This window comes from Netta rufina (assembly GCF_964035555.1).
Source record: "Netta rufina genome assembly, chromosome: 3".
NCBI classification, from domain to species: domain Eukaryota; kingdom Metazoa; phylum Chordata; class Aves; order Anseriformes; family Anatidae; genus Netta; species Netta rufina.
In genome coordinates this window covers 39,293,891-39,309,035 of record NC_140125.1, presented here as the reverse complement: position 1 = coordinate 39,309,035, position 15,145 = coordinate 39,293,891, and the positions used below count along the sequence as shown (strand labels likewise).

Below are 15,145 nucleotides of genomic sequence, written 5' to 3'. Positions count from 1 at the left end.
CTGTGTTGTTGGATTTGTCTGTCCAAAGCAATGCAGCATCATCTCCTTTTCTTCAGTCCTGCACATCAGACACCACAAGCCAAAGCCAAACTGCAGTGTTACATGGAAGTTGGAGAGGGGCTCCTTTACCTGAAGTCCCATGTTTGCAGGCCTGTGTATTGTGTGGCTGGAGAAGGACATGTTTGTTTCCCATGAGCTAACGCAGAGCAAGCAGTGTGTGCTCAGATCCCTTCCCACATCACATGAGAATTATCTTTGCCTCTGTCTAAACTCTTGTGCATGGATGTAGATATTTAACAGTACGAAAATAAAGAATCTGAAGGTAGGCTTACAAAGCAAGGGCCAGCGGGAAAAGAGCTGAGGATTTAGGGCTGTTAGTACAGATTAGGGAAATCTGTGCAAATGAGTAAGAAACAGTTAAAAAAACTATGATCTAAGTTATTCCAAGTGTATGCATGTCGTTTCTTTGCTTATGCTTTCATCTGCATTGTCGGTTTAAATCGTAAAAGTTTTAAGATGCTGAGCACATATTTACTAGTGTTCTCATTTATGACTATTTTGCTGAATGCTTGAATTTTGGATTTATTTATTTTTTTATGAAACATGCCGAAAGGGGGGTGGTTACCCGAGAATCTCAGTTACTGTTTGCAAATAAAGTTAATTTTTGGTTCTCCGTGGAGTAAGGCTTGAAAACTTGAACTTCAAAACGATAAGGATCAGAAGCAAATAAAGCAAAGTCAATGTATATTTTAATAGTGTAATTATATTCCAGTGTCTTATGAGATTATGAGGCAATTTAAAGTTATGAGTGTTTGGGATTGGCAGCACTAGTTTCTATAGCTTAACCGTTCTATTTCATTTTTGCGTAATTTGGGAAAGATACTTTGGAGAAGTAATAAGGAACCTGAAATTTCCCCAGCAGCTCTTCATCAGTTGACAGAAATGACTCTCTCTTTATTATTACGGCTGAATTTAAAAAGAAGCAGCAGCATATAAGAGTCTCCGTTATTATGTAAAATTGCTTATAATTCCATATCTATATGTTTATGCATTGAGAGGTGTGTGTGTTTCTATTGCTTATGACTACATTTGGATTCTGTTTCCCTTTTCTCATTTCCCTTTGAGACGTTTGTCACATTTTCTTTAGGTTTGGGGGTTTTTGGTTGTCAGCTTTTCCTTTTCCAGAATTGCAGTGTCTGTTTCTTTCATTTCTTGACGCAAATGCTGCAGTCGCCTGAAGTGTAGCTTCAAGCAGTCCTTTGTGTGACTAAAAGAAATTAGCTAAATAGCACTGTTTAATTAATTTCAGGACCGCCTCTTTTTCGTCATGGAATATGTAAATGGAGGAGACCTAATGTTTCAAATCCAGCGCTCACGCAAATTTGACGAACCTCGATCCCGCTTTTATGCAGCAGAGGTCACATCAGCACTCATGTTTCTTCACCAACATGGCGTCATCTACAGGTACTTTTTTGATCAAAAATAAAGTATTCCTGAGGCTTGGGGCTGGTTTTGGCTGTAATCCTCTGTCTCTTAGCAACCAGATTTAGATTAGTTGTTTGTTCCAATTTGCTTACATAGAACTTTTTTGGCTGTTTATCATGGAGAATGTTAACATTTGAATAGCCTCTGCAGCAGTCGCCAGCTGTGTGTGCCAGTTTTGTATTATAGTACAAATAAAGCGTTTTTGAAAAAGCTTGGCACATTGTGACCCAGAGGCGACCTTTCTGCAGATCAGCGCAATCTCTTCACTTTCCTCTCTGTGCCATAGATTTCCTCTCGTTTTCTAACTCCCTGCCACTTCCTGAGTTTGTTTGTCCTAGTTGTCTCCACTCTGATACAATCAGGATAGTAGTTTGCAGTGCTGTACTTATGCCCCTTCCTCTTGACTGTTTGGGTGAAGTCTTAGTCACCATCAGGAAGTGGCTCTTTGCAGACAATTTTGATTTGCTTGCCAGTTACCCGCATCTATTTGAGCCCCCAGCCCTGTAAATCTCAAATCTTGAACACACATGCACAAACGCAAAAACATGCATATTGTTGCCGTGTTATGAAGAACGAGCTTAGGGATAGGCATTTATTATTTAAAATAAGGAATCACTTTGAAAACTTTCACCCTTATGTCAATGCCTTTAGTAAGTCCTTTATCTTGACATTTTGCCCTTCTGTTTTATTTTGTTTGCTTTTAGCAACCTGTCATTGCTTGCGATAAATTCAGGCTTTCACAAGCAGTGTGGTTTATAGTTTTTGCAATAGAGGTCTGTCCTGACTAGTAAATAAATTCTCAGTTCTAACTGTTTTTGTATTCATACCCTTTTCCAGATTATCAGTTTTCATTTGAGGTAGGACAGACAGTCTTGGATCTCATCAAGATAAGGGTGTTGAAAATGTCACATCCCTAGACTCATTTTAAGGCTGCTCTCAAGAGTATTAGAAATTGAAATAAGTGAATTTTAAATGTTTAGTAACCAGGACTGAGCAGCAACTTCCATCAGAGGCCATTGGCTTTCCCACCAACTGGGATGAAACTTCCCAGAAAATGGGTCTTTCCAGAGACATCACAAATAACAGGAGATTGCATCTTCTGAGGAAAATAGTTATCACTGTCAAAACAGTCTCAGTCAAAAATCCAGTTTCCTTTAGAAAACTTTTTGCTAGCTGTTCTTTGCCATCTGTTATTAACACTACTATGATGTTTGCATACTGGGTTGGAATTTCTCTTTCACCACTTTGCCTAGGTTTATTTGAAGTGCTGAAGATCCAACACATTTATTTCTTTTGCTGCCCATAGCACATTTCCTACTCCATCTCTGCATTTATTTTCAAAGCTATATATTTGTACATTAGGAACATGGCAATTTCAAAATTATGTGAGTATCCATTACAAGGGAACAGACAGGTCTGATGCTTTAAAAAGTGAAGGATTTGGATGATTTGTTTCCATACAAAGACTTGAGTTTACTTCCTCTTCCCAAAAGCTGGAATTTAGACTCTTTGTAAACAGTGGTCAGTTTAGTGATTTCTCTGAAGCAGCAAGAAAGAAAATCCAAATTGGTAAAATTACCTTCCAACTTCTTTAAATGAAAATACATTCATTTTCCTTCTTTCCTCCTCTCCCTTCCCACCTCCTGTCCTTTAACACACATCCCATTTCTCATTCTCTTTTCTCTCTCCAATTCTCCTTGTCTTCTGTGTAGCTTCTGCTGTGTTGGCTCCTCGCTGCTTTGAATCACTTTGTGTGCATATGTTCTTCCTACAGCTTTTTATCATGGTCAAAATATTTCAATCCCAAGATAAATGTCATTATGATGAAACAGTGCTTTGTAATTTAAACTTTGCAAGGTGCTCTCAACTTCTGATTCAGAGCAATGCTGACATGTCTTTGGCATGCTACAGTAAAACACTAACATTGTAAGTGGCACGTTATATTAGGTGTAGTCAGAAGAGGTAAAAGAAGAGGAATAGCATGGGTTGTAGGACAAAAGTAGTAACTAAAAAGCAGTAACAGGAAGAACATTAGGAATACACCTTGTTGTATTCTGCTTTGACACAGGCTTTTAGATGTGGACATAATTAAGTCCATAAAAATAGGTCATTTTCTCAACCGGGAGGCTCAAAGAGCTTCAACAATACATAAAATCTATAATACAGTTACTCCATAAAATGCAAGTAGAAGGAAGAAGCTAGAGATTATCTGAAAAAAAAAAAAAAATCATATAAAAATGTCACAATTCATTCGTAGTGTGCCAGGCCCTAGGAGAATGTATCTGTTGATATGTTTTAGAATAGTTGTCCTGCACAAAACAGTTTCAGAATGGTTATTCAGAACCCGATTGCCTCATTTATTACAATATTAATTATGCATTGGGATCAAGTCATTCCTTTACATCTCCAAAGCTCTTATTAGCTGCCAAGCAAGGAGAGGAAAGGAAAAATGAGAAACATAGACAGAGAGAGAGAGAGACACTATGCTTTTGAATAACTACTAGTCATAACCACCTAACCTGCCTTCAGATATTTTAATAAAGAATACTTGTCTTCTGTGTAATTATATCTCTAGAAAAAACATTGTGGTATGAAATTAATGGTTATTCTCCAAAGTGGGAAATGGTGCTTGTGTGGGCAATACTTCAAGGAAAGAGGGGAATATATAAATAAACTAAGATGTTTGATGGAAATGCAGGTTTCAAAATAGCTGCTATAGCTTCTGATCTTTTTTCAGCCATGTATGTGGAAGTATTTGTTTGGAACTAAACACAGTTATATTTTTGGAAGTAAATAACTAGCTTTAGCTTGTGCTTTGGCTTGTTGGCTAGATTTTTAGAAAGTGCTATGATGATACAGAATGCTCATCTTTTTTAATAACTAGTTTATCCTCATTTCCCCTGAAGTTCAAAGAGAATGCTAGCTCCCTGTTTGGCAATAGAAATTATTCTGTAAGTTCACATCTTAGCAACTGGCACAGCTGTTCCCAGGCTTATCCAATTATCTGTGTGCTCACTGGAGTTATGTGCCTTCCTTTTGTTTATGGAGTTTTTATTGGAAATAAAGATGAAGCTCATAATTTTTATAAATATTCTGTTGTTCCTAAATTCATCCTGTATGATAGACAAACTTTAGGATTATTTTCAGTGTGGCCTTTTTGAGGGTATAATGTTACTCTCGTTGTGTCAAAAACACTTTAGCAACTTAAGGAAAATATTTGCATTATCCTGCCCCCTTCCCTCTCATCTGGCATGCAACTATTCAGGCACATATCAAGTTGGGGCCTGATAATACAAGTAGAGTCAATCAGAAACTACAGAAATTTCAATAGCTGTTTCTGGCAGTTGTTGCTGTTCATGTTATGTAATTGCACCACTTTGAAAAAACTTATCCAAGCTTTAGGTAGTAAGGGCTAGACTGCATCTCATTTTGCTTGCAAGCTGAACTGGACTTTGAATTCAGTGTTGAAAGGCTGAGGACTATGTTCACTGTCACCTGTCTCTGGAATCTGGTGTCGTCATCAGCTTCATGTGTCTTCTCATATGCGGAAGATGCACCAAACTGGGTGTTAAGAAACAGTGAGTTCCATATTTCCTCTTCTACTGACTCTATACTGCATCACTGTGCACTTTCCATAGACACGTAAATGTTACGTGTTCTCATTTAACCTACATGAGCTGGGCCGAGTACAGGAATTCCTGAGTGGGTATCTCTGGCTCTCACTGTAGTTCAAGTGAGGTGACACAAGCGACCCTTTCTGGCCTGAAATACATTAAAGAATTGATGTCTCCCCAGGTGAGGACATCTGTATGAGAATGGGGTGCCACCTCATGAACATGCAAACCAGTGTCCCTTGTTAATGTTTGATTTAGGGAATAACAGTGTGAGCTACATATCTTGTTTCAGTGAAGACATGAGGGGCCAAGAGCTGCATGTCGTGGTGGTCTTTATCGTGTTCCAAGACTATCTGAGTAATTAAATGGGATGTTCTCTCCAAAACTCTGAAGAAGGAAACTGAACATACACAATTTCCATTTACCTGAGAGGATGAAAAATAGTGTCACCTGCTTTGGGTTAACTCATCCTTTTTTGATTTTGAATGTAAGGTCTGTGAGAAGACTTTGCCTTCAAATTGTCCAGCACCTGGTCACAGCAGAGCCCTTTTTCATAACTTTGGGTTATCATGTTGCTCAGTAATACGAAGTACCAACCCAGCCTGTAACTTGCTGCAGCTTTCTGAGGCTCTGTGCACTCTGTAATTAGTATGTCGGTTGTCATGAAGGCTATATTAACACTGAATTGAGGAGGATGTGAATATAAGTATGCTGATGCCAATCCTTGAATGCCTCCAGGCGTTTTTCGTACACAAATACCCCAAAAACTTGTTTGAACACTAACTGAATTTTTCCTTGGATGATCAGTTTTCCTGGCATTCCCATTTATCAAGGCAATGCACACCAATGTTTTAGCAAGAAGAACCATCTAAAATTGAAAGCACTTTTATTAGTGTGTTTTTACGTGAAATAAGAATATTTAGAAAGTCTGACTTCAGTGGTGGTTGTATGATTCAGTGCAACCTTGGCAGAGTAATGAGGAGTTATATTTACACTGATGAAAATGCTGCATGGTCAGTGGTTAACATGTTAAAAGTCATCATTCTCCCAGGTTACCTCACCATGTTATTTCTGAATAGTAGTAACCAAATAAAATTCCCTTCCCCCACTTTCTTTGGCCGTTTAAAACACAAAGCTCAAACTCGGAGGCACTTAGACAGGCAGCGTGTTGGTTTAAGTGTGTTTGTAACTATGTAAAGATTATCTTATTGCTAATCTAAACAATTAAAGTTTAAATTGCTGCTTGAGCTATGGCTCATGAAGGAGGGCAAGAAACACCACGTACCTCATATAGCATATATAGACCTAAGCCCAGGAATATCCTGCGCTCTACCCCTTTCCCTCGTAAACTGCCCGTTACAGGAGTCTGCTACAGAGAAGGCACAGTTTGCTTCTGGCTCCAGTGAGCAACAACCTATTTCCATCACCCTTGGTAAAGGCAGGAAGCAAGGCGTGAATTGTGCGGCTGTGTGTGTGTGCGGCTGAGTCCCAGTGCACCTGGGGACAGTTGCCGAAGCCGTGCCACCGGCCCAGAGCTCCTGGCAGGATTTGCACCCCGGCTACATGTGTGCTCTGCTCTGCACGGTCTAGTTTCCCAAACCGGGTGTGAGCTCTGATGGGATTTTATTCAGTGGCCTCCTGCCCTTTTTGCACATTTTCTTGCTGTGTCTAGGCAGGCCAGCAGTCGTGAAAGGCATAAATAAGCAGGATGTCTTCCCGCAGGAAAAGGCAGTGGGCTGGGGTGGAGAGGAGCCGGGCCGAGGGAGATGTGAAGCAGGAAGAAGGGTTGGTTCCCAGGCTTCTGGCATTCGGACCAAGGGAGTCCACCCTGCCATCTGCCTAGCTTCTGCATTGTGCTAAAGGCTGCTGTCATATAGGAGCGCCTTTGACAAGGTTTCCAGCTGTGGAAGGACGAGTAAAGACTGTGGGAATAGGATATGAACCCCGTGGTCTTGCCAGCAGTAAAATGCTTTCTAAATTTCTCCTGGTTTTGGAACATAAGAAAGTCCTTAGTTGGCTCTCACGTAGGAGTTGGGTCTGAGAGGCACAGTGCTGGGCAGTTAATATTTAGAAGGCCAGAGCAGCAACATTGACCTCATCTGGGGAAAGACAAGGTACTTCCAGGGGGAGTTCCCAGTAGCAAGGTCAGCATTGTTTTTTCGCTTCTTGTTTATTTGGTGCAAGATTTTCTTGTTTAATGACCGTTTGTATAGTGCTGTATTGTGTAAATAAAGCTATGACCTTTACCTTCTGATAACAGTATAGGAGTGAGTTAATGTTAAATGAGAGAGGGCAGGGAGTGGGAATCTGCCAGGGTTAATGCCAAGTTTACATTCCTGTGAGGGCAGCCATGTTCCGGTACGCTCAGTAGAAAGGGCGACAGCACTTCTGAGCAGATAATAGCAGCAAAATGCTATAGATCATATTTATATTTACTTCTAGATGAATGTCAGTGATTTTAGATGATTGATGTCCATCCTTTATTTTTATAACAGGAAAAAATGTGCTATCTTTCTGCATTTGATAAGAAGATTTTAACTGAGAGAAGACTATACAAAATAAAAATCCACAGGAGTTTCAGCACATGTAAAATTGAAATTTACTGACATAAGGCAATCTCTGCAGCTTTCCTAAAACACTGAGGCATTGCTTTGTTTCTACAGAAGCGTGTACACCAGTTCCAAACAAAGTCACATTCTTCAAACAATTTTCTAACAGAAGAAAAATAATGTTTTTTGTTTCTCATTGCATTAAAACTCTGAAGGTCCCTCCTAAATGTGATTCTGTCAAAAGACAAAAGTTTGGACTGGATTTTGCTGTGCCCTTCAATCAAGTCTGTCTTCATGCAATGGAAAATATTTCTATAACCCAGTTCTAGTGATGTTGAAACTATGTCACGTTAAGGGTGAGGCTTTGCCTTTTTGCATGCTATCGAATGCATCTGCCAAAGTCTCTCAGTAATACAGAGAAGGGCACAGCAAACATGGTTCTAAGGTGACAGGCATTTCACAAAGTTTTTGTCACGATTTTAAGATGCAACAGAAAAGTTGGAGAGTACTGCACTGTGTTAGATGAAAACATGCAAGGAATTCTATTTGGTGTTTAAAAAATGATATTAGAAATACTAAACCTTTAAAAATTGGATGATACACTTCAATATAGACATTTACATACAACTTTTTGTATGTAAATATCAGAACCTTGCTACTTTTGCCTCAAGGTTTGCATTTATTCTCTTTGCCCACTTTTTCCCCTGCTTTAAGCTCCCTCCTTTTTGTAAAAAGGCTTATCAGTTAGACACTGCTCCAGCAAACATTTCTGCCTGCAGATCACTGTCCTCATAGGCTGATTTCCATTTGGTGAGATTATTCGCACTTACATAGTGCACGGCTTCCTGGATGGCTTGGGACCCTTCACCTGAATTTTCATGTTGCAAATGTGTTTATTTTAAAATAAACTCTTTATTATTAAAAACCATATGTTATTTTGATTACCTCTGCAAAAGTATATGGAAAATAAAAATTTAGCCAATCTGAAAGGTAAAGTAACTGATTTATCATTTGAAACTTTTGAAAACTTTAAAAATGCCCATTTAGCTGACCACTTGTACTCTTATATAAGAAATAAGAAATAATAATGCTTGCCAGGAGATTAACTAAAATGTACTAATGAGGTAAAACAGTGAAAATGCAGCCAGTAAGAAACCCAGCATTTTGGGGAATATTTCAAAGTCTTTGCTGCTACTAGAATAAACAGTACTGGGATTACATCAGAAGGACCTTGGACAGACTAGGTGCAGTCTAACCAGGGGAATCAGAAAGTGGAACAGAATAGGTCAGGTGGTCATTATTGTGCTGAAAATGACCTGAAAGGCGAAGAGTGACAAATGGTAAAGATGTTAGAGTCGCTTAGCGTATCTTCTTGTATCAAAACTGATGCCTGCCCTGTCCTTTGCTGTCAGTGTTTCCAAACAGGCAGCTGCCCAGAGCAGCAGACAGTGGCAAAGGTGCGTTGTCTTCAGTGATAGAAAGAGATCCTGCTGCTGTCAGAGTTTCAGTTAAGCATTGCTACCTGAGGTGCACTGGCTTAGTAGGGATTGATGATCGCCTGGGTGTATCTGCACCGATACATTCAGGGACAGATGGTGCCAGGCATAGCCACTCTCCTGCCACTGCTCACTCTCCTGCCATTTCACTCATCCTCACTGGCTTTTTTCTTCTGAGTTTTGAACTCATCCTGTTTTTAGTAAACATAATGGTTAATAACATTTTTGAATGAAGGCATAATACGGTTATTTTCATATTTTCATGTAGATTTTACTTTACATTACAGAGAAGGCCTTTAGAAGACGGGAAAATAAAACATAGCGTAGCAAAACAAATGTAAAGATTAACAACAGACCTTCACAACCCTAGTAACTGAAAAATAAGATGACTGCTTATGTTGGTGGTATAATGTTTTGGATTTAAAAAACAAATTGGTAATATTCAGTGTGTGAGGAGAAGCACAGACATCACTTCTCCTTCCAGTATAGTCAACAGATGTACTGCTTTTTGCCTTCTTTATAGTAGTCAGTCATGTAAAATAGCAGAGAGAAAAAATATAGAGAGGAGGCCAGCAATAATGCCAATGCTTACATAGATGTACCTTTTCCTCTAGGCTTTCATTTACTCCTGATGACGTATGGCACTGTCAGAAAATACAGTTCTTCAAAATACATCAAATGTAAATAGCATATGCAGTTATGTATGTTTTTTAATGTTGATTTGAGAGTGGAAGTTGTAAAAATATCCTTCATGAAGTATTCCGGTGTTAGGGCATGTGATTGCCCCTCAGAGAGGAGGAAAGGGTGGGATGGATTCAACAGCAGATAGCCAATAGAGCAGCTAGTGTGGATGCACTTTGGCATGAAACTGAATAGTAATGAAGCAATACCCTAAAAAATAAAAAAAAAAAAAAAAAAAAAAAAAAGAAAACAAAGAAAGCTAGGTGACTAATAACCTGAATTGAGATGTCACATGGTCAAAAATTGGAATATTAAGGATAAAATTAAGTAGTAACAAGTAAACACTATAGCACTTCAGCAGGTATTTACTTGATTTATTATAGGGTTTCCAAGGGAGATTCTACGGTCTACTAGCAGCCATTTAAAAAAATGCCTAAATATATTCTAACAAACACAAATAATGAGTCAGATGGAATTGCTATGGTCAATTAAGTGGGTAATGGATATTTAAAAGCTTCCAAACATCAATAAATCTGAAACAGCTCTAAAGGAGTACTTGTAGAACAAAAATAATATGCACTTAAGAAACTGCTTGAGTACATATTTGCCTAAAGTTAACCACCAGTAAGAGGACAGCAAGTGTTTATGGTACTGTATACTGAGGGCATAAAAAGGTGTACCAAATGTGTGCCAGTTCATTTGTTGATAATTTGTAATAAATCCAAAGGGGACAGTGCAGTTTATTATGCTACTTAAATATTATCAAGAGGACCTGATTCTCATTTATGTGAAAATCTTTAAACACCTGATAGAATAAAAGAATCCTGCGACTGCGAAGTGGGGTAGCAGACAGCAGCTCAACAGTGTACCCCTTGGCACAAAGTTGAATGCTGTCCTTTGTCAGCTGCCACAAGGTCGTAGTATGTGGTACACTTTCACATGCAGTAGGACAAAAGTTTTGGTTTTCTATGGATGATCCAAGACAAAAAAGATTTAGCTAAGACCCTCAAAACACCTGTAGATTGGGTAAAAGTTGTTCTGTGCATGAACAGAATGGTCTGAAGAAATTTTGAAACAGCATCCTGGAAATTCTCTATGTAGTGACAACAAGAACAGCAACAAAATATTAACTGATATTAGTTAGCTAGAACTTAAAAATCCATAAATCAGTGACAAATCTGGTATAAGCAGTTACCGCTACTGCCTTTTCTCCTATGGCTCAGCAGTGGGTGCTGTTAGGCCAAGATAACATTGTTGTAAACACAATCTGAGAGATATTTAAGCTAAAATCCCCAAAACCTTTCACAGAAAATGTATTTTATTTTTTATGCATCTTATTTATAAAATCCATTTTTAAAATGTCATACACTTATGTTCACCTACTTACAGCAGTGGTAGCATGGGAGTATAAAAGTAAGTGGAAGGGATGATGCTTGGGGAAGAGTGGGTAGTAACGGGCTGAATTGTGTCACCGTTGTCACAGTACCTCATCTAACCACATTCGAAGTTAGAATCTGGGTCGATAACTATACCATAGTGCCCGTTAATATTTCATTTGCTTTACTATCAAGTCTTAACACAATGCTACAAATTGCCCAGAAAAACTCTAAACTAATTTCCACGTTTGCTTCACAGTTGGCCAATGTTGAGTTTAATTCATCACGTGTATGTCTTTGTGATATGGCACAACTTCTGCAACTTCCCTCCCATTTTGTCTTAAAATGTGTTTTGTTATCTTTCTCAGAGATTCGTTTGCTTGTGCATTTTTATTTGGAATTCAGAATGTGATAATAATAAAAATGTGATTAATGTGGTTATGGATCGATGTGGATGTACAGAGGCTTCTATCTAGTGTATAAAAGACTGTTTCTTTAAAACTCAAGATTCTCATTTACAGTAAAAGCTTTTTATGACACCAGAAGAGCAATGCGACTTTACATTGGAATTAAATTGTACTCAGTGTGCTCAGTTTAAGGCTGTCGGAAGGAAGCAAAAAAACTTTATTGAACATTATAATTTAATGAAACTTTACGTTACATAGTTTGTAGCCTGAGTAATTAGGTTTCTTTCTAGTCTTGGCCCATGTAAATATCTGGGAGTTTTATGGGATAATTTCTGGTCTTGTCAGAATACCGAGTCTGGTTAGCAGGTCTCAGAAGTATTATTGTATTGGTGAGCCACACAGAAGTTTTGAAGATAGCTCCTCAGGCTCAAATTCAGCTTTTTTTAATGTGAAGAAATTGTCTAAGAATAGCTTGCTTTGGTGAATAATTTACATGATAGTCCTTCTGAAGTCAGTATTTACATGCAATGACTACTCAGTAAGTACCAAATGTTAGGGAATAAAATCGTGTTTCAGTCTCAATATTATATTTAGAATTACTTCTCTCTATTTTCATTTGGACTGCTGTGCAGCCTGTCTGTCTGTAGCCTCTGTCTTTACAACTGAAGGCAAATCGGTGTAGCGCTGTTTGCTAACCTTGACATAGGAAATTTACAGGTTATTCACTTTTACCAAAGTAATGACATGTTATTTTTCATGTGAGTAACCCACATGACTCATCTTTCCATAGCATTCCTATTAATTAAAAGCAGTGGGGTGTTCTGTATGAGTAGATTTTTAGTGCTGATATTATACCGTTGGCACTACAGCCAAAGAAGTCCTCCAAGAGTGTCTTTTGGAGGAGATGGGGGGAGCTACAGGTGCTGCATTGGAAATAATGATGGAGCTGAAGCTTCCTGCACAGATTCCCTAGGAGTGTTTGTACAGCTTTCTCTCAGAGGTCAGGTGGGGGGAGTAGTTTGATTTTGCTACACAATTGTAGTTTGAAAAGTGTATCTTATAAAATAGAGCTGCTCTGTGTTAAGTATACAACCCTTTTTATTTATGGATGGAAGCAAAGTTTAGAATTGGAACCATCAGTGCAAATCACAAGCTTCTGTGACCTTTGTCTGGAAGCAGCATTAGGGCTTATTTTATGTATAGATCATCTCAGAAGGGCAAGTGCGTGCTATCTTTTCAGACACAATCGTAATACTTTACACACATATAATAAAGATTCTTCTTAGTTTTGCCAGAATCCCTGTACTGCATTAATCTTGTATCAAACATACTAGATAATTAACTACACAGAATTTTGAAAGACAAATATATCTGTATAACGGAACCCTTTTAGATGATTAAAAATAAAATAGATTTGACTCACTGTTTTTACAAGAATTTCTGTAGAAATCTGTGAAACTTCTGTTGTCTGCTGCTGGTTTGATCCTTGATAAATACAGCAGGATTAGGAAAGGTTTTAAATTAAGAGCCTACATACCCTTCCCAAGTTCAGACCACGTGGTTGTGTCAAAAGATGTTTAGGCACGTGAACTATGCTACTGAAATCAGAATAGAAGCAGAAATTATTAAAATCTTTCTTCTAGTGATTCCATATAAGTAAACATTTTGTTGGAAGCAACATTCTTTCTGAGTTACATCATTTCATTTATGCTATATAACTTATTTAGTCCATCCTGCATAATACTACATGCACTACACTGTGGAAAGGCTTTCCATAAAAAGACCCAAGAGGCTGAACTGAGACCAAAGTGAGGCTGGAAAAAAGCAGCATCTGTACAAAAGTTCACTGCAGAGGGTTTTTTTTTTCTGACTAGGAAAGCATTCTTCTCCATGGAAACATGATATGGAGCTTTAACAGGAGTCTGCTTACTGCTAGGACCTGTGTTTGTTCCACCCTAAGGGCACCCTCGGGAGCACAGGGAAGAGAATTCTGATAAATTTGTTTCTTTTATAAAAAGAAACACTGTATGTAAAATCCTTCAGCAACCCTTTTCCCTTATACTTTTGGGCCACATAAAATTGTGAAGGGCCATGGCTAGTACAGAAACGGAGCTGTAATGTCAGCTCATGCTGGCATATTAATGGCTTGCATAGGATCGCCTGTGTTATTTGGCCATTTTATTGTATGCCCAGTGCTGAGGATGCCAGACTGATTTTTTTTTTATTTATTTTTTGGAAACATCTTTGTAAGTCTACAGAGTGTATGAAGGTTACTCAAAAAAAATTAAAGAAAATGAAGATCAATTCTAGTTATAATGTTGGCTCCCGGTGTTGCCACAATTTCATTTTTTTCCCCTGAATCTGGTGGTTATTCTGTCTCATCCTTATAGAAGCACAAAATAAGCATTGTTGAGGAAGTATAAAATTTGTGCTACCTTCTTAACAAGTGGATTCTGGTATTTTAATAGTTCTTCATCTTTACTATGTCTTTTCTTCTTTGAGTATGTTGAAGGTCTGGTCCCATGGCTGAAAAATGGGGATCTTTGTGAGTCTCATTACTTTTCTTTTGATAAATAGCCCCAGCTGAATTTAAAAAGAGGAACTTCAAAGCTTTGAAGCTAGAAAAGGGATGGAGTGCAGGAGACATACAGGTCTTAAGGAGAGCTTTGGAGGCCATCTGCTAGCACTAAGTGGCCTTGATTTTGTTCATCTATGCTTGGTAGGTAGATAATAAGGCTGCATGAGTCAATTTTCAGTCTTATCACAATGCTCAGGCAAGCTGATGTTCTCCTTTCTGCAACAGAACTGGACTAAAGCATGAGGCTTTCTTGGTAGCTGCTGGTAAAACATGACACTCTTCTCCCTTCTTCACTGAGTCAACAATATACTTGGAACTGGTCATTTCTGAGAGAGATGTCGACGCAGATGTTGGCATCTGTGTTACATTAAGAATCTCATTTGGCGTTCATGGAATTAAAAAATGATTTTTTCCTCTCTGAGAAAGAATCGGGTTGGAGCATAGGACAGGGATGTTGTGTACCTTAAAACCATTTGCATACAGAGTGATAGAAGGGTGACAATGTGCAGGATTGGATCACATTATCCTATGCCATTGTAGCTTCAACTTTTACTTAATCATTTCAAAACTTAGACTTGATCTTAATAGGCAGCGTGATGGAAACAATAGGCTTCCAGCTGGGAGAAGTTTTTGGCCCAGTATTGTGATTGTGAATGAAAACCTGTCTCCCCTATTGTAGTTCTATTGTACTAAAATAATATCAGTATTGTTATGCAATGTGAGATTAATTGACCTTTAGGCTACGGTATGTGTAAGCTTAACAAGTTAAATGCCATTGAAAACAACCATCCCAATCAGAAAAGGACCTGTTGTATGCATCTGTAATTTAAAGAAGAAAATAGGAGACATGGGATGAGATCCAGGACTAAACATCTGAAAGAGAGAGGCTGAAGTAGTCGACTTTAGTTGATTAAAGATATTCTGATCCTGTTTTTCTGTGGTGTCTTGACCTTACTAAA

General features: G+C 38.4%; 1 protein-coding gene across 1 annotated transcript in view; it reads left to right on the top strand.

Moving 5' to 3' along the window:
* Nucleotides 1-15,145, top strand: part of PRKCE (protein kinase C epsilon) — a 296,140-nt gene that overhangs the window by 239,717 nt on the left and 41,278 nt on the right. The window contains exon 11 of the mRNA XM_084285400.1: nucleotides 1,310-1,464. Within this exon, the coding sequence (XP_084141526.1) occupies nucleotides 1,310-1,464 (155 nt within the window). The remainder of the gene's footprint in view (nucleotides 1-1,309; nucleotides 1,465-15,145) is intronic.